General features: G+C 42.7%; 1 protein-coding gene across 1 annotated transcript in view; it reads right to left on the bottom strand.

Moving 5' to 3' along the window:
* AKAP13 (A-kinase anchoring protein 13) overlaps nt 1–25,550 on the bottom strand; it is a 76,136-nt gene that overhangs the window by 8,539 nt on the left and 42,047 nt on the right. Inside the window, exons 10-28 of the mRNA XM_055715876.1 lie at nt 20,788–20,959; nt 17,464–17,531; nt 16,552–16,618; nt 15,251–15,386; nt 14,212–14,324; nt 12,989–13,135; nt 12,123–12,373; nt 11,386–11,511; nt 11,164–11,281; nt 10,371–10,619; nt 8,033–8,109; nt 6,469–6,650; nt 6,305–6,387; nt 5,803–5,982; nt 4,907–5,071; nt 2,765–2,835; nt 2,194–2,238; nt 990–1,040; nt 157–606 (exon numbers count right to left, since the gene is read on the bottom strand). Coding sequence (XP_055571851.1) covers nt 157–606; nt 990–1,040; nt 2,194–2,238; nt 2,765–2,835; nt 4,907–5,071; nt 5,803–5,982; nt 6,305–6,387; nt 6,469–6,650; nt 8,033–8,109; nt 10,371–10,619; nt 11,164–11,281; nt 11,386–11,511; nt 12,123–12,373; nt 12,989–13,135; nt 14,212–14,324; nt 15,251–15,386; nt 16,552–16,618; nt 17,464–17,531; nt 20,788–20,959 — 2,751 coding nt within the window. The remainder of the gene's footprint in view (nt 1–156; nt 607–989; nt 1,041–2,193; nt 2,239–2,764; nt 2,836–4,906; nt 5,072–5,802; nt 5,983–6,304; nt 6,388–6,468; nt 6,651–8,032; nt 8,110–10,370; nt 10,620–11,163; nt 11,282–11,385; nt 11,512–12,122; nt 12,374–12,988; nt 13,136–14,211; nt 14,325–15,250; nt 15,387–16,551; nt 16,619–17,463; nt 17,532–20,787; nt 20,960–25,550) is intronic.

The raw sequence follows: 25,550 nt of genomic DNA, 5'->3' as shown, positions 1-25,550 counted from the left end.
GTAAGCAAAGAGCCAGTTTTAAATGCCAGGCCCTGCACATCTGGGGCTGGGCTGGCATCAGTCTATCACTGCTGGCATGCAGCTGGCCCAGGAGCCAGCCGGGACCTCCCTGCAGCGCACAGCTTTCTCAGCAGCCTGGCCATTGGCATCATTTACCTGGTTGCGGTCAGACTCCTGCCGCATTTGAGCAAATCGCTCCACATCTTGCTTGAACTGCACCTTCTCCCTCTCCAGCTGCTTCTGCGCTGTGCGAAGCCTCTCCAGGTCAAGCTGGTAGGAGGCCTTCTTCACCTGCAGCTCTTCTCGCTCCCGCTCCAGATCCTGCCACCCTCTCTGGACCTGCTCCTCTCGCTGGGCCAGGTGGGCCTCCTGCTCTGCCAGCTCCTTTTCCCGGACTTCCCATTCCTTCTCTCTCCTCCGTTTCTCCTCCTGGTGCTGTATCTGCTGCTTCTTCAGGTTGGCCAGCTCCTGGCGCTGCTTCTCCAGGTTGCGCTGCTTCTCCTGCTCCAGCAGTGAGGTTGGCCGGAAGAAGCTTCGGGTCAGAGCCCTCTCACTCAAAGCCAGCTTCTGGTCCTCGATGTAAGTGTCCTGCTGCAGCACAACACCCTAGGAGAGAGGGGGACAAATCACTGCACCACCCTCTCCACAGAGAGAGGCTCCATACCTGAAAACCTCAGGGTGCTGTATTGAACCCCTTCTCCCATGAAATTCGCAACTCGGCACTGCTGCCTCACAGCCGAGCTACCAGAGGATGCTGGCAGAGCATCTCCTGCAGCAGCTCCTCAAATTCAGGCAAGCACTGGTTCACTTAGGCACCAGCTCATTCCTAGAACCTGCCGGCACACTGCCTGCAAGCCAGCAGCAGGCTATTGAGCCATGCACAGATGTGACAGGCGAAGGGGAAGGGGAGATGGGGGGCTGTTACTGGCTGGCAGGATGCGCGGTTTGGGCAAGCAGCATGCAAAAGCGGGATGAACGGCCAAGCCTACCTGCAAAGCACTGAGCAGCTTATGGAGGCTGGTAATGGTTTGGAGGACCTGCTGCGAGAAAACAAAAGCGTTGCTATTAGATCTCACTGGGTGCCAGGGTATGCATAAAGCACCCTCCTTTTCCACTGTGATCCACTGGTGGGTCTGACAAACTGTACCACCATCCTTCTACACTTTCCTGTTTCTCACTCTTCACTTGCCATGACTGTGTCACCCCCCCAGTACACAAATATATCCTTTGGACATCTCTCAGAGGTGCCTGGCATCATCTTCCTCACTTTCCTAGCTGTCAGTGTGGCAGGGGAGGAACCATCTGCAGAAACACCAAATGGCACAGACCTCATGGGAACTCCCAGGTTGTCTCTGCAAACCATTTCCCACAGCATCAGCTTGCTCAAGAACAAGTAGAGTAATTGGGATGAAACCCCACAGTTCACTTAAAAATTGCAGGGAAAAAACTTCAAGGGTGAAAAAAGAAGAAATCTTAAAATTAATGTGGGCTATTTGTAGTCTCTCACCCTCTCAATGACCCACACAAGTCTCACTGTCATTAGACAGAAAAGCTGCCATACAGCAGGCACACAACTACAGCAGGCGGGTTCGTGGAGGCTCCCTGAAAATACAGGTAGCTGCGAACACATCATGCATCAATACATAACAAACTACTCTGGAGCACTGCAATATCCCTAAATATATTTTTAGCCTAGCTAAAAATTTCTCTGAATGTCTCATATCCTACAATTACTTTTAAGAAGAAAAACTACCACAGTATCCGCAATAGAAGTATTAAGAGAACTGCTTCTCATTCTGCCATTAATGCTAATTGGGAGTTATGAATGTGTATCAAAGGGAGAATAGAAATCCAATTGCCCCAATTCACTGCACCTGCAACATAAAATTAAACTCCCTCTGTCTGCAGATGTACAATAAATACAGCCCTGCGCATCCTAGTGGTAATTAACCCTTGCTGCCTATAATCAGCAGATATCATCCTGCTGGCAAGCAGATGACAATCAGTGAATTCCCTGTCTGAACATCCAAGGTTAAACAAATAAATGACACAGTGGGTTTAGCTTAATGTATTTAAAAGCCTACATGCGCTTCAGCAAATGAAATGTATTTTCTTCTGCGTTATCACCTATTGAGACAAATTCACTTGCCACTTAAATGAAGGAAACAGCTGAGCAATGGAATCAATTCTTACCTCGTTATTCCTTTTCAACATGAACATCAGATTAGCATTTCCACCCTATCAAAAGATCACAGATTTAATATGAGGACAATGAGAAATCACAGCAAATGTGTTCTGAAGCTGAACTAACGACAGACCCATTAAACTCCCTCCTCTCTGTCTTCCATTCTGGGAGAACTCATGCATGTTTTTTAGGCAAGTTAAAATCATATAAAATAAAATGTTAATTAGGTATCATTTTGCAGTTATATGATGGATCGATCCACAGCAAGAATAGCTGCAAGGTTATAGTTGACCTTATAATTTTAATAACGATGCATAATTAAACACATGCTTTAGCTGATCTGCAGACAGATGGCAGATAACCTGTGTCACAAAGGAATACAACTGATCTGCACTGGTTTTCAAGTCAGGATTTTAGCTACAGCGAAGTGTTCTTGGCTGCATACTTCCAATTTTATGTTATTTTTAACTTATTAGGATACATCTTATTGTCAAGAACTTCAGGCATTTTTCAGGACTAGAATTATCAGTCTCTTGAAATATGAACTCCGTGGCACCAGGCAGATAAAGCAAGTGATACCTTCTTTAAAATGCTGTCTGACTCTGTTCTCCGAAGGTCCTGAGCATCCTCGCCTTCATCTTTTGCTCCACCTAAAGGAAGAAGCCAGCATTGACACCGGTTATTCAACATTTTAAGCCAGAGATGAACTTGCTAATGTCTGAGAAATTTAATACAGGAAACTCAGATGTTTCACAAAAAGGGACACTGAGCTCTTGACACTAAATGCATTTGCTCCCTGTGTATAGGGCACCACCAGAAAAAGCAGATGTGAATTCAGATTAGGATTGACTTTGGTTTCAGACAACATGCTGATAAATTTGGCACATTCCTACTAATTGGTGCTCTGTCTAGCCCCAGCACTGCTGTCTACCAAAGAATACTTGCTGAGAAGACATGAGGCAGAGTAAGAGCAGATGGAGAACAGTAACAGTATCATATCAGGGTATATTATTGCAGGTATAATTTCAATGCCTCTTGTGCAAGTGCAATGTACAGGTGGGTCAGGTGCTGCTGCACAATACCCTGTGTAATTTTATGCTAGCAATTTATCCTTAACCTTAGTTATCAGAAACCTGGGTCTTCAAAAGGACATGGAACTTATCTTTCTAACTTCCCTCCTGGATGGCTCGTAACAGTGCTCCTGAGCAGGACTGAGCCGACCTGTGGGGCCAGGAGGGCTGCAGCCATCCACCCGTGCTGCCCTTTTGATTGTGGGTGGCAAAGGAGTTTCAGAGCTCTTTGGTCCTCTAGCTTTTGCCAAGACTACTGCACTCCCCCTGCCATCTGAGACGCAGCCATGGGGAAAACCCACACCCGCAGTGGTAACCTCCCTGCTGCCACCCTTTTAATGATAAACAACTGTACATACACCTGTATCTGCAGCAATGTGAAGGACACTGTACCTAGTGCAAAGGCCCTCTCCTCCCACCACCCCTCAGGCAGGCTTTGCTGTTAAAGGCTGACCCTCAAGTCCTCCTAACAGACCTTCTCTCCTGTGCCATGTCCTGGGACATTCCACCTCTTTGCAGGAGGAAACACCTCCCTTCTGCTTTGCTGGAGGAGAAAACGAAGGGGAGCCAGGTTATAAGCCTTGCTGAAGGTTGCACAGGTTGTGAACAGAAGAACTGGAGATGAAAGCCAGGTTTCATGCTTCCTGGCCTCCAGCTCAACAAACAGGCCCTGCATTCGTTTCCCAAATTCTCCCAAGACCCTACAACTATTGAATTACAATCTAATTCAGAAAAGGACACTTCTACAGAAAACCTAGAGCTGGGCAATGAACAGCCTGAGGTTGTCCCATTCATCACTGCAACAGAGAGAGGCACAACCCTAAACAAGCCCCTCCAGTGTGAATCTATTTGTCATTATGATGACAAGTCTGTGGAGGGCTTTGCAGCTTTCCAATAGAGCTGGGAAAACCTCTACATACTTCTCATGTCTGACTGTCTGAAGCTAACACTGCTCCTTTAATGCAGAAGGTCAGACAAGGTCCAACGATCCCAATGCTGAGACAGACACTAACGCAGCAAAACTGGCTGTGTTGAGAGTATGAGTGAGACCACAAAGAATGGAATTTGAGGACAGGGAAGTTTCTGATGACTGGGGCAAAGAAAGAGTGCATTGGGAAGCAGCCAAGTATGCAGCTGAAATAAATATTCACACATTTCTTTGAGACAGACTTAACTGCAGGACTAACACATGCAGTTGTATGTGGAACACATGCATAAAGTGCAAAGACAGGGGAGAAGGTGCTTGATTCAGTAGTATCCTCATCCATTCACAAATGCAACAGCACAGGCTCCTGCTGGAAGATAACTGAAGAATGAAGATCTGAGCTGCAGATATTACAATAATAACATAAAGAAAATAATCTATTAAGAAGCCAAATGCTTTCATATGGCACATTAAGTAAAGAAGTAAAGATGATTTAGAGAGAGCACAGAGACAGGAGTGAGGAGCTGAGAAGTTTAATCCTCACGTAGCCATAGGTTTTCAGCTACCATCATTCCACCTGTACACAGGCTTTTTTTCTAATCTGTTATTTAATCTACCAACTATTACTGGGAAACCCCAATCATCAGTTGCTGGAGTCCTTCTGAAGCAAGAGGATACAGTGACATCTATTATTAACAAATGCTATGCACACGTGTAACTACTCACCCTTGGAAGCGTTCATCTGATGACTGTCAAATCCTCCAAAAGTTTCTGCCCTTCTAGGGAGAGAGATAGGGCCAACTCCTCCTTCTTGTTCCATGGCAGTGCTACTGACCTGCTGTCCAAGGGCAGTGCCCAGGCTCCTGTTCACTAGGTCTTGCAGTAGTTCAACTGATAAAAAGCAATGGTATCACTGTTAAAGACCACCTCAGGCATCTGAGCTATTTTCATCCCTGCCTGAGCTCTGGTCAGAAATTCACCTTCTTTGCTGTACTAAGAAACCACATTTCTATGACAATGATATGAACAGTATGCATTCTCCCTGCAAAAACAGTCCGGCTGACCACTAACTCCAATTCCTGGAGCTCTGCACAGGCTTACACCTCCCTCTCTTCCTCCAGGCAATGCTGGTGTGCTCTGACAACAGTATTTAACAATTTTTAGCCTCTCCAAAAATCACACCGGAAAGTTGCCTGAGTTTCCATCCATCCTTGCCTTTGCCAACAGACTTGCTTGTCCCCTGCAGACACCAGAAGTGCCTGCCAGAATCCGAGCCCCACTCTCACACCTTGCTGAAGCACAGCAAAAGCTTGGATGGTCCAAATTTCAGCCAAGGATAAATCCTGTGCTGCTCCTGGCCCCAGCACAGACTCAATACATGGTTGCTCTCTGTGCTGACTTCTTTTCTGTGCTTTCAGCTGCCATCAATATCTGCTTCCTTTCCTGATCCTCATTACCTGTCCCTGAGATAATACCATGAGTAGCAATATCTCCTTATCTGTGCTGTTATTCTGACAGATGGAAGACAGCCCCTGTGCAAAACTGGTGCTTGAGGACTGACGGCTTCACTGAAGGTGGGTCTATTGGTCAGTGTAATGAACATGTCGCCCTGACCTGCTCACCTTCATTTATTGCAGTTTTCATAATGGCCTCTCCTTTTGGTGCCTCTTCTGTGTTGGCTCTGAAGAGTAGCCTGGAGCCTGGCATGTCCTCCTGCACAGAACTGTCTGCCATGTCCCGGAAGATCTTAGCCTTCTCCTCCAGCAAGAGGAGGATCTGCTTATCCTTCTGCTGAAGTTGTTCTGTAGGGGTGAACAGAAAACAGAGATGAAGACAGAAAATAAAAGCTTCAGCAAGGAAACCAAGTGATTCCTGAGACAGCGGCCCCATCTAGTGGAACCTGATAATACAACCAGGCCCTGCGCAACCCTGCACAGCAACACCCAGCAGGCTCAGTAAAAAAATCAGGCAAGCAAGGTGAGGTGCAGACATGGACTGCAATTATTTGCTGGATGCAGGATTATCGCTCCTTTTAAAAAAGTCATAGTTCAACCACAAAACCTACACAATTCCTGTAATTTTTTCAAAAATTGCTCCCCAGCTCCGTCCCAGGCAGGACTTTACCTTTCAGTCCTCTCACTTTCGCATCCGACACTTTCTTTTCAAACTCAGACTCACAAGGAACTCCTTCATCTTCATCTTTATCCCTGGACAGTGACATGTTTCAATTACTACCAGAACATGAGCATGTGGATCACCTGCCTCGCAAGAACAGCTTGGTAGCTTACATGGTGTTCATTGTGTCTTGAATGATCTGTATCCAGCCGTTACGCTCTTCTTTGGAGCTGGCGTGGACTTCCACCATTTCAGGATCTTTGACACCCATACTGATCAGGAACAAACCCTTCTCTTCATGAGCCACTTCTCGTACAATCAACTTCTTCAAAGAGATCACAGTGGATTTCTGGTCCTTCAGATGGAACAAAATGAATCGTGAGAGTGAACGGTACTAGTTCCCAGATGCAAACTGGCATTGAAAAGGTCCCAATAACCATACCACTACCTCTTTCAGGTTGTAAACATTTTATGAACCTATTAGCTAATTAAAACAATAAATCATTTTAACAGGGTCAAAGAACAGGGAAGGGCTTGCTTTCCTCCACCAGTTCTGTAGGAAAAGCAATTTCATCTTTTTCCATTTCAACAAAGAATTTATTTAAAATTGACTTTGTGGTTTTTGCAAACTATACCATGTTTTGCTTTAACTCCAGAAGACCTTTGGTCTCATCTCCTCCTGCCCACACTCTTTCTGTCACATTAATATCACAGCTCCTTAAACTTAGTGCAGTTTGCTAGTGCCTGCTTCACACACATTATCTTCACAATCTCTCCCTAGGATACAGCAACATCTTGTTTTCAAATCCCACAAAACCCCTGCTGTTTGCAGAAGCTCACAGCTGACTCCTATGATGGCGAAGACTTGTGTGTAAGATGACATTCATTGTGTGCTATGGTCTTTGTGTAATCGGCCTGCTCAGTTAAAACATCCCTTTGCTGTTGTGTCATCTGCATATGAGTCAGCTCCTTTGTGCATTTTACAGGATGCTACAACTGGGGTGATTTGGTAGCGGCTCACTCACAGGACTTCTCTGCAAATCAGCTCCCCCTGCGCAGGGCACTGAGTCTGTGCAGATCATTGATGGCACTGAAATAACAAATTATCAGCTTTCAAAATGTCCAGAGAGTGGAAAGGTCACAAGGTTTAGCCAGTCTAGACCATGCCTGCAAGGTACAGCCTCAACAGCCTCAATTAGGTATGAGGTTTTCTTTAGCAGGTCGGTGTGCCTAGCGCCCTTTTATGAGGCCTGCCTTCAAAATCTAGTGGTTTTGGTCTTGTGCATTACAAATATATCTCTCTGACATTTATTTTCAAGCTGTTCTGTTGAATTTACTGCAGTGGCATTTCACCTCCTCAGTCTCCCATAGTAGCTCACAATGTATTGGGACATTTCCTTCTGCTAAGATTCATTTTTACAACGTTTGCATTATCCCATTGCCCCCTCCCACCACAATCACTGCTTCGAATTGCACAAACTGAAAAGGAGTTAAGTGTATCAAGTGACAGGCAGGCTTTCAAGGCCAATTATCAGCGGTGCCAAGGCACTGCTGAAAAGGGAGGTGGGGCATGAAGACTTGTTTTCCCATTAAAAAGAATGGGGTCTGCTCCGAAATTAAAATGTTGTAAGCAAGAAAATTAAGTTGTTTAGCAGGCAATGCCTGGCTTCGCTGCACAACGCACAGCAAGGGTGTCTCACACAGAAACGGAAGGAGAAGGAAAGGTTGGAGCCTTACCAGTGAGGCAAAGACATACTTCTGGTCCTTCTCCTGAAGGAATACAAGCATGTCGGAGAGGAGAACAGCCTGGACTTCTGCAAAAGAAAAAGCATATCAGTGCAGTATAACCACACAACTCACCCCAAAAAAGTTTTCTTTTAATTAAACCAGTGTTGGGGAGCAGTAGGGCTGTTTCGGCAAATCCTGGAAGCAAGGTCAACCTCCCAGTTAGCAGGAGGAGCAAGCGCAGCTCCTGCAAATGCTGGGTCAGGTTAGCTCTGAATCAACTTTGTGTTAAGCAGAACACAACAGCACCTGGGAAACCTGCAGGATTTGCTCTCATCTGTTGGAGAAAGGGTGCTCCTCTCCAGCCACACACTTTCAAACAGTTAGGACACGGACATAACAGTGAAAGCTAGAGATGCTTACTGGATAGAAGCATTGTTTTCTCAAATAGTCAGTTATTTTAGCCCTCAAACAAAGTATCTGCACAGGAAGTTCTGGGTTTTATGGTTCTCTTGATGAGTGGTTTGCGGAGTGGAAATTAGCCTGCAATAGCAATGTTTGTCAGCTGCAAGTTTTTCTCCCAGGAAATACTGACTTCAGGAGCCGCCATCACCAATTCTGCTCACATACAAACACAACTCTTGCTGACTCCAAGGGGAGCCAACAGAGCCTTGTGAGGTGCAGGACCTGGCTTTCTTTCATGGGAGAAGGAAGCACAATATCAAGCCAACAGAGGATTTTACATCAGAATACAGCCTTTTCCCAGAGCACATGTACAGCCTTCCAAGTCTCCTAATGACATATCATAAAGTTGCACAGCAACTACCAAGTATAATGCCCCACCCAGAGCCCTCAGCACAAAGAGTTTTTGTGTAATGTACTTGGGAAACCTTGTGACAGAGGAAGCTAACCAAAAAGTTAAATCATCCCATGGGTAATTCCTTCCATTCTGGTTTGGGAAGACAGGATCCATTCCAGATAAAAAAACCACCAAACTTTAATCAAAGCTGTAAAATGAGCTCTGGGAGCTTTGCAAAAGTCGGCACTTGAATCCATTCTTCCTCTAACATCTATGCAGCTTGCAAGGGAGGAAATGCTAAAACCCTCTAAGAAAAGTCCTTCCTATACTTCTCTGTGCTCCATTTCAAATCCTGCAAAACAGCCTGAATGTATGAACTAGCGACTGTCTCTCTGGGCTCTCCAGCTTGTTTGCAGGACCTGCTTTCACTGGGAGCTTGCTCTACAGACAGAGGTATATTTTATGTATTTCTGTGACTTAGAAATGCAAATGCAGCCTGTACTTATCACAAGATTTCACAACAGCAGCATAACTTGCTTCATCCACCATCTAAAGTCAGTAGCAATCTTGGGTGCCTAGAAACAGTCTGTAAACTTCCTGTTTCCCAAACGTCAAAATAAATCAAACCTGATAGGGAATTTCATGTTATCACTGTTGCCCTGCACAGCACGGCACCAGGCTCCCAGTCCCCATTCATGCCCAAGTGCCATAGTTTAATCAGCTAATGCTGGAGTGAGAGAAGGAAAGCCCAGCCTTCCTGCCAAGCCTGAGACGCAGTCCTGTCTGCTCTTACTGCCACTGTGGTCCCAGCTGAAGGCCTCCTTGAGAGACTTAGTGTTTAGTTCAGTAGAGAACTTCAGTGCTCAGCAGAACACAGCACCTTAGAACAGCTATTTCTACCTGATAACAAAAAAAAGGCAATTCAAGAAAATGTTTACTTAAAACGTGGCAGCTGCAGGGACACCAGAGCCTCTCCTGAACAGTTTGCATCAGCAGCTCAGGAGGTACAAGTGCAACAAACGCCTCTCTGGAGTCCCAGGGAAACCAGGATGGTTACACTGAGCAGCCCTACTGCAGACCTTGGAGCAAAGGAACAGCAGTGCTGCTGGTGGGCAGAGCCACTGGGAAGCTGAGGCTGGATTTCGGATGCAGTGAACACGCTTTCTGGAACTGCTGCACATGTGCATCATGGCATGGAGGACTGACTCACGGCTCTGGGCAACTGCAGCCCCACTGTGTTCTCCTGGTCCAAAGGATCCTCCCCCGCCCAGGAACCCTGCTCCTTGGATGACGCACCAAGGTGTCACTGCAACCCAAGCCTTCAGCAGGCATGCAGTCACCAGGAGGAAAAGCCGCTGTCACTCCAGGAACAACACAAAAATCAGAAATGCTGCGATGGATAGTAAGTGTACAGCATGGCAAAAGCTGCTGTCAAAATTTCTCAAAGCAGAGGAATAAATAAAGGTCGGAGACACCTTTCTGAGGGCTAATCCTACAGCCAAAGAGGGTAAGCAGTATTCCCCCGCCAAGCAGAAGGCAGGATAGTCTTACCTTTTAACCGGCCAGCTGCATTTTTTAGTGAAACGGGCCCATCTCGGATGAGCTTCCGATGCCTCAAGTCCTCTCTTGCAAACATCTGGCCACTCTTCATTCTCATGATGGACTTGCTATCCGTCCGGTTGTAAATCTCACCAAGACGCATTTTCTTTTCATAATTGCTGACTTTGCTGTTGACTGCAGCAATCACATCTTTAACGAGGTTTAATGACTGAGTCAAGTCTTCATGTTCCACTTCATTTTCTTTGAACAGAAAGAGAAACACCTTGATTTCACTTCATCCTTGTGGACTCTTAACTCCTGATTTTACTTCCTTCCTTCCTCTTCTTCCTTCCAAATTCCTGCATTTTAACTTTTAATACTTTCACAAGACAGGCTGCATGTTTCCCCCTTCAGGAGAGTTTCGCAAAACCTATCACATATATGGTTGAGACTGGGGACTATTCCAATATACTTTGTATATGAGAAAGTATAGATGAAATGCACAAATTAACCACATATTTTATCCATTACCCCAAAAAAGCCAAGCCGGGAGACTTTGGAGTCTAAGCACATTGCTACATAATTCACTACAGACAGGCTTATAACAACTAAATCAAGGCACCCGAATAATTAATCCTAAATGGAGATATGAAACTGAGTTATCTCGTTACAGTGGTATGAGACAATGACGACTGGATTAGTTGGTCTATTCTAAGAAATTCTACTTCAGCTGAAAAGAATCCAAGAACTTTACACAATATAAGAGGAACAAATATATGCTTCAAATAGAGGAACCGGTCCCTACCTTTGGTGTACTGCAGTATCCTTTGTAAAAGGACAGGGTACTTTGTGATTCGCTGTGTTACCAACAAGATACATTCAGAAATCCCAAGACGCCTCACCAGGGAGCTGCTCATTTTTTTCTAAGGAACAAAGATGAAAATTTCAGTCCTGTAGCAAAATGGTCACCAGAGTGCAGAAAGGCCATACTTTTCCCATCTGTTAGGTCTCTTCTACCAGGCCCTACCTTGACAAATGCCTGAAACCGCTTGTCCTTTGAGTACAGATCTTTGAAGTTATTTACTGCCTCGTTGTGATGCCCGCAGAATTTGCCGTACGTTTTCTTCATTCGCTCGGCACTCTCACCAGAGAACTGCAAGACATGAGACACAGGTCCAATCTGCACTGAGCTCCTGGTGTGATATCCCAGCTGCCTGCCAGTCTCTCAAAAAAACTCAATGAAACCAGATTAGTCCAAAGCATCCTAAACCAAGCCAGCAGACCTCTAGAAAGTAAACAGCTGAGTTTGGGACTTCACTGAGCTCACACCTACCACAAAATTTCGGATGCTATTCACAGGGCTTAAAAGCCAACACAAAAAAGACAGACAAAAAGAAGGGAGAAAGTGCAGATAAAGAAAAGTAAAATGACCCACCCAAAGTTAAATAGCAAATCAGTAACTCAGCCAAGAAACACATTGGGCATACTTTGCTGTGGGTTACCGCCTATCCTCCAGGCTATGGTCATACCATGCAGTGTTTGTCAGGGAATGCTTCTCTTTCCCACAAAATAAACTAATTTTTATCATTACACATTCCTCTGAAAGAGCAAAAAAAGCTTCAAAAAGCAGAGGTGGAGATTTTTACATGTGTGAAGAGTAAAGGTGTCATCAGCTGTGATTATCTGACAGGTATAAACAGGAGGGAAGGAAGAACACCTTGTTCCCAGCTGCGCTCCGAAGTGCAAGCATTTTCCAGCACTTACTTGATTCACTAGGATGTCACCTATCCTCTTGATAACAAAGTTCTTTTCACTTTTGTCTGCCAATGACTCCTTCTTCCTTTCCAGAATCCGCTGGAAGAAGTGACTATGGATGTGCAGCAAGTTTTCCAGGCAGGGAAATATCTTGTCCACAACTTGCTGATCATATTGCAGTTCCTTTAACATTCCTGCGCTGTATACATCATTCATGATCTTCAAGGTGCGGACATGATGCATTTCCGTCTGCATTAGCTCTGTAGAGGGTGAGGACAAGATCAAAACCAAAGTCACTGTAGAGTGCACGGGTATACAGTACAAGGAAAAAGCTGCCATTGGAAAGCTCGTGCATAACTAGGCTTCTCTAAGTGGCTTCAGAAAACTTAATGTCAGATATTGAAACATCAGTCAATAGTTTCACATGTGGGAGAAACAGCGAGGCAGAGAAATCCCACAATAAAGAGCTTTGAACATTGTTTCTGAGGTCTAAAACTTCAACACTGTTATCTGCTCCTTCCTAACACCTCACTGCCAGCCTCAACAGTGTGCTTTTGCCTTACAGGACAGCTCTTGCGTCTGGCAGAAGACTTCCTAGCTAGCTGCTCTGCTGTAACAGAGTTTAAATGTCATCAGCAGACAAATGAGGAGAGGCAATTTCCGGGTATTTTTGACGCCTTCCGGATGTGAAATGCAGAAAGCAAGCTTTCACAGAGTACATTAAGTTTCTAAGAACTTCAAGAAGGAAACTTTGGCTTCTGAGGAAACCAAGTCAATGTTCCTTTTCACTGACCTAAAGCTTCCCAAAGCCATGCATGTGAGTATATCAAGAAGCTAGCTACAATGAGTGAAAAATTAAGATGCAGGTATCTCACCATAAATGACATCTTGTCGTTTGACAACATCTTTGTTTTGCTGCTGTAGGAACTTGCTGTCCACAACTTGGCTCCAGGACTCTGCCTCCAGCTGCTTGGAATCTAATTCCAGGTCTCCCATCAGCTGTCCTTCGTTCATGTCAGCACCTTCACAAAGCAATGTAAGTGCCATTAAGATGCGGGTACCTTGCCTCATTTGAGATTCCCGTCTCCTCATTCAGGTTTTTAGGCTTTCTCTGTCATACTGCAGACATCACACACATTCTCCTTTACTGACACAAAAATGATCATACGGAATTATACTACATAAGGACCAGGTTATGAGAAGCACTTTCAAAGGTTATTTGCTAGTTGAACAAAACTAGTTCACCATTTTCACACAGACCAAATTCTAGCTCAGATAAAAGACAATGGATTCTTTATCTGCAAAGCAACAACATCACAGATAAACTAAAATCCACAATATTCAGCTTGTCTTCCTTCATTTACATCACGGAATCAAGGGAAATTAGACCTATGTGAAGCCTGTGTTTTCAAGCTTAAAAAGCCAGAACCAATGCAAGTAGAAGTGAACAGTACATACGTTACATACACATACATATATATCTTTACAAAAGATCATACATTTGTGCAGGAACTGGGAAATTTTCTCTGTCACCATGAGCATGCCCTTGTTTAGTCCTTAATAAATTAAGACCAATCTGCTCTTTTCACATAAATACTGGCTAAGACATATAAACACTGATAAGATCCTAAAAATGCACCATATATAAAGGTATAGATAAACTTAAGATATTAATTTAACTGACTTTACTTTCAAACCCACAAATCTAAACAATACATTTCTTCTTTCCTCACTCTGGGAAAAACAAAAAATGTGAGACATCAGCATGAAAATGTGGCAGAGTGCAAAATCTGTAGCTGTACAAATGGGCCAAAGATGCAGTACAGATGAGGAAATGTTTTTCCCTGAGCTATATTCTAAGCAGCTCAGCCGTAAATGAAACCTTTTAAATGTTTTCCCACAATTCAACAAGCTAAAGAAATTATTGTGTGGGGCTTTGCTTTAATTTGTCACACTAATATTCTAAGATTGAAGTAAATGAACTTTAATTGTCCATTAGAAAGGAAAACAGTTCCTGAAATGCCAAAATTGATTTTTTATTTTTGGAAAGCAGCACTGAGACCTTCCTTTTGCTATAAATGCCATGGGGATCTCTTACCTTCGTCATCCAGTGACTCCATGGATTCATTCACCCGGCTGATTTTATGTAAGGAGTCTGTTGACTGCGACAGGAATTTCCAAGTGTGTATTAAGCTGTCATCGTTCCCAACTCTGCAGGAAAACAGAACACAGAATATCTTTTATGACATATGTACTTTCAAATACACAGAAGAAAGGCATTTTACATCTGAATTGAAAATCAAAGCAGCTGTTGTACGTTATGCACAGAAATGTACTTTTATTAATTGTTTTCCACCAACTACATAATGGGGCTCAACAAGCTGTGAGATCTACAGTTCTGAGTGACAGTGCTTCTTCTGTAAAGAATCACACCTGAGGTTTTATGGTTTGGATAACTCCTTTTCATTACTTTCCATTTTACAGTCACTTCCCATCCACATTGTCATTGGTGCAAGCAGGGCAAAAACGCAAAACAAAAGGCTATCGAAGGGTCTTTATCTCTAGCTGTGTGAGAGATCAGAAAAACGGACTGAAATAAATTTTGCCATGAATAGCCAGGACGTACAAACTGTTCAGAACACGTGCCAGTCCATGCCATTGCCCTGTGTGTACTACTGCTCAATATGTAAGTAGTGTAGGAACCATAAATCAGATTTTCTTCTACGATTTTTTGTAATTATCTACAATGCAGTCCTAAACCACCATGAAGACTGCAGCTCTGTGCCTTCACCCTATCGTTATGGACACAAAAGTTAGTCCTATACCTGACCTGTGAACGTGTCCTTGCACAGTACCCAGCCCAAGGCAAGGGAATTTCCTCCTGGAGCCCAGAGCATCTCTGTGAAGTGGCCTTGGATATAATCAGGCCAACTCAGATGCCTCTGAATTCATGCCATGACTCAACTAACCCAGACAATCTGATTGCGCAGAAGACAACTGATGGTACCTTATATAATATAGGTATTTCTGGTTAACATAAATCACAGTATACACATTTATTTTTAATGCGATCTGAATTTCGCTCTGCTTGCAGTGTCAGGTAATACACACATAACATGTGCAGGGAGAAACCTTACCCTGCAATGTTCTGTATTGAGACACTTTTTGAAAGTGCTGTAGTCTGTTGCGATCTCCTGTTATTGAATATTGAGGTTACGGTGTTTTCATCAGGAGCAAGTATTGCAGACCGAGGGCGCTCCTTCGGTTGTGAGCCTGGAAGAGAAGTGTCAGAGAAAAGTCAGCTCAGGGAACTGCACTGTTAACTGTGATGATAATGACTTAAAGAAACCATGTTCTAATTTTTTTTTTCCTTTTCTTTCTAGAAGTTGTCACCAGGAGATCTCAGCTGTTAGAAACAGCCATACAAAGGAAAGAAAACTGACTCCTGTGCAGAACTGACTGCATTGCATGATGCTTAAAAAATCTAGGTAGTATCTGCAAGTCCAGAAATGTATACTTGGGAAACTAAATTTAATTTTATTTGATAAATAATCACATGTAGCAATCTTATGTTGCTTTGTAATTTTCCTGGGCCTATAATTATATACAACTTCCTGCTTCTGGTCAAGCTTTTAAGATAGGTTTCTCTATCTGTATGTACCACTAAATCCTTATCTCACTATACTATCACATACCTTAAACTAATCCTTTTATAGTAATACCAGATTTTCCCTTCTTCAGATGCATTTCTGCTTTCTGGAGTGATACCTTTCAATTTCATGATAAATACCACAATGTGTACATCTCTATCAGTGTGGTTCCATTTACTGATCTCCAAGCTATCTGTAAATAAGCTTATCAACTCATGGCACTACAAAACCCATGTGGGCTGTTTCACTCCTAGTCTTTGCCCTTGGTCACACTGGGTAGCTCCTCAGTGCAGTATATATCTTAGCACAGCCAAGAAAAGTTGTACCTCAATGTTTAAGACTATTTAATAAAAAAAAAAAAACACCAAAACAAACAAACCCCCGAGTTATCCTCTCCACTTGTAATCTTAACAATTTCTGTTAATGCAATACTCATAGTCGGACTCTTTCCAGTGTCAGACATCCATGGACACAGGCTGTGTCTTCCAGATTTTGTGGTCTTAATCAGTGGTAGGTTTTCAGCAATCTACAGCAGTCAAGTAGTTATTCTAAATCTGAGATGACTACATTTGATTAAAGCTACATGGACACTGCAGAAGCGAATGAACTCTGTGCAAATTCAGTACAACTTCTGAAATCCCAAACAGTGCTGGTCATGCACAGAAGATGTTCTCATGCCTGCTTTGATAAATGCCTGTCTTTCGTAAGATCTAATATTAGTTGTCAGAACAGTTAAGAACAGCAGATACAGATCATCACGCAAGCAGAGGGAAATGAAGCTTTCTTACTTTTGTTTCTCATAGTTACTGTGGGTAATGAAGAGGTATCATGTGCTTGCAGCATCCCTCTCTGTGGCTGAAAGAAAAATGAAATTCATTGTAATTTCTTCCTCCATTCTCCCATCAGGCTGCACCACATAACAAAAATTAAAAAGCTAAGTTTTTTTCTGAATCAACTCAGTACAGATCAGTTCTTGGCTGTATATGGCTTTATATATATATATATATTTATATATATTTATATATGCACGCAAACACACATGCACCCCCTGCCCCCCATTGCCATCAATGAAACAAAATAACAGATGGAGATATGTGCAGCAAATAGGAAAATGAGAAGGGAAAGCGCTGAAAATACTGAAGAGAACTGAAAATCACAATTGTATAAACATTAGCTTGGAGAACCATACTGCAAAAGAGGTACCTTACATTTGGGGCAAGCAAGAATTCTGTGTGTTCCTCATATAAACAACACACATATTTAATAGCTTTTGTTATGCATTATATACACAACGCTGTATTACAGGATGCAGCATCTGAGAATTAAGAGTTATGGCCTTTGAGGTTGCTGGACACCTCTAAATTTTGCCAGTGTTTTTTTTTATTTTAATTGAAATACAGGACAGACCATCTGACCATAAGGTCCCTGTGTACCGCAGGGAACGACACAGGAATTTGCTGCCAACTTAACACCCTGAGGTGCTGACCTGGAGCATTCACACAGTCCCAGGAACAACCACTGTATTAATATGTGGTTCTGAAGAATTCAGGAAGAGCCCAGAGAAATTATTCACTACAGCACAAAGGCTGAAGCTCTTTCCAACAATTTTTGGGATGCATGGCAGAAGATGCTACATATCTGCATGCTGAATTGTTTATAAACTTTTTTGTTTATTCAGTAGAGTAGATGAAATCTCTTACCTTCATTTTGACCTTTGCACAAGAAGAAAAACTCTCCTTGCAGCCTTTGTGAACAATTGCATTGCAGTCTGTCAAAAGTAAAAAACCCAAAACAACCAATTAAACAAAAACCCAAAGAAAACAGGTCAGTTTTTGCCGTTTGTAATCTGAACTGTTACGTTGCCCAACTGAGAATTACAACTTTCAGGCATCATTGTGGATTACGAGAGTAGCTACAGATACTGCGAAATGGGTTACTCTCCCAGATAATTAGCCCTTTGTTTGTCAACAAGATTTCCTCATGGAATTTAATAGGAAATTCTGTTTAAAAATCAACGTAAGGTTGAGTTGCCAGGGTCCTAATGGGCCATAAATTAGAAACCACCACCACCCCCCAAAAAAAACCCAAACAACAAACCCAAAGAAAAAAAGATGGAGTTATTCCTCTGAAAGAAAAGTAAGGTGGAAAGCAGAAACAGGAGACGGAAACAGAAACCATTTGTAGGGCTAATATTTTCTCTAAAAACACAGATACTGTTCTTACCAAGACAAGGATTATGGGATCCAAAAGACAGGAAAAGGACAGGAAAATTCATTTACATAAACTCAGATATATTATAGCCAAGATCTACACTAGAGGAATCAAGTGCTACTGTACCAACAGGATTATCAGAAAAAGTAACAGGAGCACCTGCCAGGTGATGGTGCCTGTGAGGCTGGGACTTCCTGATGAAAACTTGACTGAAGCCACTGTTTTGGTCTGGAACTACAGTATTTACCAAAGCAAAGAGCATCACGCTTTAACACAAACCTTTGCTGCACCTATGCCAGAGCAAAAGCTCCGTATCATTTTTGGAATACCCTGAGTCTGCCCATGATCCCTGCCAGCAGCTTTCTAGGAATCAAAAGATGATTAAAACTGGGGTTCTTTTCATAATAATTGATAATTGGGTTTGGAGCATTAACTCTTCTGACAGATGAAAGATCACAACTGAAATGCTCTCAGATGAGACCTGGTAGCTTAGAGAAAACCTGTTATTTCCACTCATTCATGAAGACACATATTAACACAGATCATGAATTACATTTTAAGTGTATGTCACACTGTAAGCATACAGTTCTGAATTATTTCATGAAGAGATATGAAAGGAAAAAAATCCATGCCCAGAATGACAAAATATGCTCACATTCCTAAAATTCCTTACATTTAGGCTTACTTAATAAAAGCCAGTAATTCTTCTAATATTTTAAGAGGGGTAAGGGAAGGCCAAAGGGCGTTGCTATTGTGTCGATGTCCCACAATTTCCTGTGCAAGACAGACAAGAAAGAGACCTGTGCGTTCTTGCAAAAACCCACAAGCAGTACCATTTTTCAGAATAAACAAGGGAGAGGGACAGAACCTGCTTCTGGTGCATGAAAAGACACAGTGGACAAACTGAGAACTGTTAAATTCACTCTCAAGTCTGGAAAGCCTGAAGGCAGCTCTTCAGTATGTACCTTTTAGCAGAAAAGCATTTTGATTTTTTAATAAAAAAATCTGGTTGCAGGGACTTTATTCCTCCAGTTCAACTCTTCAGCAGGCAGGAAGTTCCTCCAACTCCTCTGTATCACTAGTATTAACAATTAAAAACCCCAAAAGCTTTTCTTCTGCATCACTGATCATAAAAAAATAAAAAAGATCAGGCAGAGAGCTATTAAAAATTGGGATTTTTTAACTTGCCCATTTGTTTTAGAGCATGCTAAATCTTTCAGCATTGACTAGCTGTTTCAGGAAGCTGGGGGCGTCATTGAAAAGTTGAGACTGATTTAAGATGATCCAGTGCTTTAGAAGACATTAAAAAAAAATCATCTATAGGCGAGACAGAGTAGTGATGATAGCAGTAAAGCACTGCCACTTCCACAGGAAAAAAGCAGTCTACAACAGCACATGAACAACAGAGCCTCTGCTGCTGGTTATCGGTCATTTCCAAGGCATTTGATAGCTGATTTTAAGATGCAATGGGAAAAAGAACACTCTTAGATGTGAGTTTACAATCTAAGCCCTGATAAAATTTTCCTCGTGATCATTTTCTGGCCGATGCAGGAAACGTACAATAATTGTCTATTGTACCTTGAAAAATAAGGGAAGAACATCTATGCTAAAACATATGTCATTGTTGGATTATTTTAACTCATTAGGATATAGAGAGTTAAATTGGGATATACTTGGTTTTCTAAGTTGCTTCAGAAGCTGTTAAGAAAATCGAGTGGGGAAAGGGAGAGGATGCATTTGAGAGCCTATAATTCTTGATGTTTTCCATTTTCCATCAGGCAGACACAGAGCGTGTCTCATGCAAACACATTTGCTGAACTCTTCCAGGAAACTGCCATTTGGGATTCAGCTAGCTGCTCCTTCCCCTCTCACCGGAGGGGGTTTTATACACTGCTCATCTACCAGAAGGAACCGAGACAGAGCCTCCTGCTCCAGCCTGGGAGCAATTCCCGTACATGCTTTGACTCATCTCTAGGCTAGCGGAGTAAAACACATTACTAATAGTGAGTAACAGAGAGCCTTGAGCTGCAGTGGGAAAACGACATTTTTGTCTACATATTCTGTAGCTTTTGGTCACTGTATAAACTAGCTACCATTCTGGTCTCGACCGCACAAATGCCGCTGACCTTATCAAGCTACAGGCATGAGAAACCGTTGGAAAAGAAAAGAGAACAAAATCACCAATCTCGCAGAAACCCTCTGCTGTGGTTCCTGCACTGCCCTGCCTGCAGTTGTACTGCATCTACTTCACAAGCACACAGGCAGCTGCCATGTGACCTGTGATGCAGTTTCATGTATAAAGGGAGAAGAGAGTTAGTATTTCCTTTTTGTATCATGCTGTTCTCACTGAGGCCTCACCGAAGCAGTGTTTCAGAGAACTAAAGCAATACACTACAGGTGGGTGGGACATTTTTTTCCCCATTGGAAATAAAAGCCATGATCGAAGCCAGCTTTCCCTGTCCTCCATCCATCTTGAACAAAGCACCTCAACCCCAAGCCGTAACATACAGCTGAAATAATCAAAGTCTTCCAGCTGACTGATACATCCCAACAAGCAGGGGCAGAAAAACCCGTGGGATGCTGTGACATCCATGCATGGGCTAGGAAGGAGATTGCAGGACACCTCCTTGAAGCCACAACTCATTTCAGTCCAGCTTCCATAAAGCAATGTGCAGCTCATGAATCACTATCTCCCAAGTCTCCCTCCCACCCCACATCCTTAAGCAAGAGGAAAATAAAGCTGAAGGTTCACATTTCCCACGCCAGATTTAATGAAAACCAAAAGGAAGGGGGGTGGGGACCCTCCAACTTACTTGCACAGTAGTACGAATCCTTATTGAAAGGTTTCATACAGTGGTAACAGGTTGCTTGGGCTACAACAGAGGTTGCAGTGAAGAGATGTCCGTTTAACAGCTTCTTATCTTTTTCCTTCTCCTTGGATTCTTTGTCCTTCTCTTTAGTCTTCTCTTTATCTTTCTCTTTTTCCTGCTGAGAGAAAATGAACAAATGCCTTGTTACTTTGCAGAGGTCTGTTCTCTAGTTACAAATTCTTCAGCGTTTGCTTTTGGCACTATGACGATATCGATCGGCACACACCTTAACAATAGTCATGTGTCTCCACAGCTCTTAAAAAAATCAGCTTACAGCCCCCACAGATGTGGATTAACATACTATTGACTTGCAGAGCCTTCTGCATGGGTATCTCACCAGTGGAGATTAAATTGAGTCTGTTCTGAAGGCACCTATTTTCTTCCACTTTTGTTTTATATTTGCTTGGTTTAAGACTTACCTCTTTTCTTCTTTTGGGCTCTCATCAATCTCTTCAGCACATTCAATGAATTGTGTTAAATACAAACACCATGTGTAATCTGTATTGAACTTTCACCACAGTTAATTTTTAAGGCCAACCTGTAAGACTTGTGCTTTGCAACTGCGTTTTTAATGGAGAACACAAGGTTTTCCTTGCTGCCTGTACAGCATCCCTGTCAAAGTATTTCTACCTCCATTTCCATTCCAAATTGCAACTTTTTCAACAGTAACCCCAAGTAACTATGTGAAGTTTTTTGGGGAAATGAATCTTTCACAAATTCTTGAAATATGGCAGCACAGAAAGGCTGAGGAACAACAGCAACACCATAAAAGATTATCTTGTCTTGCAGAAGCCACGGCTCAACCTCAGGGCTACTCAACTTTGGAAAGATGATAAGCACAACCAGCTTCTCCAACTTTTAGCAGAGTTTTTGCTTTCCTTTCTATTGCTACTTGAGATGGAAAATGCTAAATACTGAAAATTTGTAACATTTTTCCCTGCAACCTTTTGTGGATTGGTAATTTTCCCAAACAATTTTTAAAGGAAACTCCATCAAAAAACTCCAAATTTGAATTGTAGTGACTTCTTGTCCTTCTATGTACCACCCTACAAAATGTTTACTGTACAACTTAGCTCCAGATCTGCATTTGAACTGTTACTGCAGATGTCATGGCATCTGAAAGAGAGGCTTCTGTAAGCTTATCGCGGCATTTTTTTTATTTATACACCACATGCCCTTTGCTAAATAATATCACAGCCTAAATATCAGACAGCTGCAGAGCAGCCCATGTGAGCAAGCACCATGAAGCAGTTAAAGGAGGTACTGAGCTCTACAGTCACTGCCAGTGAAACTTTTGAGCCTTTGATGACACACTCAAATAATTAGCAACTCAGCCTAATGTCTCCCCTCTACCAATACACTCCAGGCAAAATGCCAGTGTTGGAGTCTCTCCCTGCAAAGCCTCATAAACAGAAAGTCTATTTACTGGCCCCAAATGCTATTTTGTTCTGCAAATAAGCAAAACCAGGAGCATTCCTGTATGGAATAATCCTGTGTGAAGCAGAAAACCTGCCAGGAAGAGTCTGCTTTGCAGCACATCTCAACCTCTTTTGAGCCATCAGCTCGGATCACTGCCCCAGGTAAACCTCCACAGCCCTATTCTCTACCTGCTCACCTGCCCACCTTTAACCACATCCATCCTGGAAGCATTCAAGAACTAGAATGCTACAGTTTAGTCCTTGGCTGATGGTACCAAGTTTACACCTGGAGTTTTGCTCTATTGCCAGGATTTGTGAAGCTCAGGACAAAAGATCACCCTACGCTCAAGGCAGATCTTGCAACTCTCATGCTTAAAATGTGGAAAGGACAGTCAGCATCCTATCTATACTTTAAATGCACCTGATGTTTACGGCAAAGCCCAGTAATTCCAGAGTCTGGAATAATACCCTGTCTTCATAAAAATCACTGTAAAAACCATTTTAATTAAAGCTGAACGTCCCCAGGAAAAACAGGAAACGGGTGCACCACTTTCAAGGAGGAAATGGCAAACTTCATACACGGGATGCCAGCCATACCACGGAAACACAAGGTCACAAAATGAGATTTTATTTATTCTTTTTTTTTTTTTCTCCTGTGACAATTACTGGAACTTTTTTTTTTTTAAAAAGACTGTATAAACAAAACCATTTTCCTGCACTATCGCAGCTGCTAGCATGACTTGAAGCACAGCTTCACGGCTGAACCAGTGCCAGTGTGCACTAACAGACACAACAGGTACCGCAACTCGGTTGTACGGCCCAAAATAACAGACCATGCGCTGCAGCAGCAGATCCCGCTCCAAAATAACCACAAAGCTCTTACCTCCCAATGCTTAAGTCCTACTAGCTTCACTGTTATTTGTGGTACTTCAGCAAACTTATTCCATTTTATCGACATCCTTCCCCTGGAGGCAGGAGAGTTGCTCCCCACCAGCATTAGCCCATCGCAACGACCAAGAGCTGCCAGCACAGTCGGCTGGGGGGAAGGCAGTCAGAGAGGAGTTGAGCAAAACGGGGAGGGTGGGACGATTACAGCTAACTTCCTTGAAGATGATTTTAGCTACTTTGCTACTGCTTTCATCTTGATCTACCCTAGCTTCTACTGCTAAAAAAACCCAAATACTGAAAAAAAAAAATACAGGCAGGAAAGGATGGGATTAGTATTTTAGAATTGGAGTCAATAGAAGACCACCCATTTAAAAGGCATAGAGTGATAAATCAAACCCTCTGTGATGTTTGGGATACAGAAAAAGTGAATTTTAACATACCTCAGTGTTGCTATGTAGTACTTCAGTAAACAAAGCGCTGCAGATTTCCCCTTTCACGTGTTTGCACTCCTGCTTTACAGGTCAGTCACAAATATTCCCCGTCTCCTAGTCCTTTCAAACACTTACCACTCTTACTATATACACTGAAATGCTGTTGGTGGTATAGCACTGCCTAATAACTGCACAAGTCAAGGAAAAAGAGAAATGACTCATGCTAATGTTTTTGTCGTCATTTCCTAGAAACTCTCTACCAAAATTAAGAAAATGAGTACATTTTTTTTCCTACTTGACAGAGATATAGCATGTTTTAGACTTCACAAACGTGAATCCGTGCACACTGCTCACTTCAAGAGATTTGCTGACTAATCTCCAAATAACACAAAGTACATGCCAGACATGGGTAAATTCACACAAACGTCCATCAGCGTCCCCTCCAGTTAGTACTCCAAACACTCCTTTAGTTATGTAAAAAACCCCTAAAAATGGTTGCTCCATTTTCAAGAAGAGCCGATGCTGTTACAGGGCTCAGATGGACTTTATTTTATGGTTCATCTTAGAAAGCTGTGCATTTCTGAAGGTTTGGAGAAAAGTAAAACCTAGCTGGGAAGAAGTTGAAGCCTCTCTGTACCTCTTGACAACCCAGACAGCAGCAGAAACCCACTCTTCCTGTCCAACTTCCCCTTTCAAGGTTTGTTGTTTTTTTCTTTTTAACTCTTACAGGTTTTCATAGATCATAATGCTTCTGAGAAATCATTTAGGTCAAATTTAAACGTACTTTTTTTCTTTTTTTAAACATTGCACTTTGCAGTAGGGAACAGCATTGTCTTAAAGCGGCTCAGCAGCAGCTCTGAGCCACTGGTACTTGCAGCTTGCATCTTCAAAGGCAGACACATAAAGACGAGCTATGCGTTACGATGACTGATCTCACTGAAGAGGGTACCTCATTGCAACGGTGATGCAATCTTCCAAAAACATGTATCAAAACGTGCGTAGGACCACGAGAGCCCACAAACCCAGCTATGTTAGAGGAACGTGCAGGCTGAAACATCAAATGCTTGTGTTGGGAAAGGCTAAACCCAAGTCTGTGCAGTGAAATGTGACCCCCCCAGCTGTGTATGCTTCAGCCCAGCCTCGTTCTGCGGTAGGCACAATGCTCGTTATGCCACGTTTTGTATCCCGTGTGCTATTCAGACTCATCAGAACATGTCATTATGTGTCTCAGGAGCCTTTCAATAGTATTTACCAACATATTAGCTACACATCACCTAACTATATAATACACATTGCCCACTGTGAGGTAAGGCACTCTTAGCTTCTATCAGACATGAGAAAATGAAATGAGATTCAAGTAAAAAATCCAACCGAGCCAAAAAAACCCCAAACATACATTAATCTTCAGGGACAAGCCAAGTCAACAACAGCCCATTTGTATTAAGTAGTTAGCATTAATGTAATTATTTCTTTAACCAATGCTGTTCCCAGGAAATTCAGCTGCACTGAGCAGCGCTTAACCTTCAGCAAATTAAATTCCCGGGTTTCAAGGATGGAAAAAAGGCAAAAATATAAGTATTAGCTGTCACCAACGGTCACGGTTTGAGCGATTTGTCCAGCAGTGCATGTGAACCTTGTGGCAAAGGTAAAAATAAAAGGGAAACACAATGCAGTCTTTGGCAGCCAGTCTCTTCTTACAGCTCCCATCCTCATTTTATTGAACACTTCTCAAGTTCTGTAAAAATTAGACCCATTAATCACTGCAAAGCTATAACACATGCTGGAGCACAATCTACTCTCTATAATAAACGAAGCTTCATTCTGTGGGGAAAGAGAGGCAAAAACATTGCACAGGAAAACTCATCTCAGATACATTTCAATTTTGGGGCGCTAAGACTTCCCATGTAGCTATTCCCTATTACCCCATAGACAATCCTCCCCTCGCAAAAGGAAAACAGGAAGAAAAAAG

The sequence above is a fragment of the Falco cherrug genome, chromosome 7, assembly GCF_023634085.1.
Source record: "Falco cherrug isolate bFalChe1 chromosome 7, bFalChe1.pri, whole genome shotgun sequence".
Classification (NCBI taxonomy): Eukaryota; Metazoa; Chordata; class Aves; order Falconiformes; family Falconidae; genus Falco; species Falco cherrug.
The sequence above is the reverse complement of the archived record's forward strand: the minus strand, read 5'-3'. Positions and strand labels throughout refer to the sequence as shown.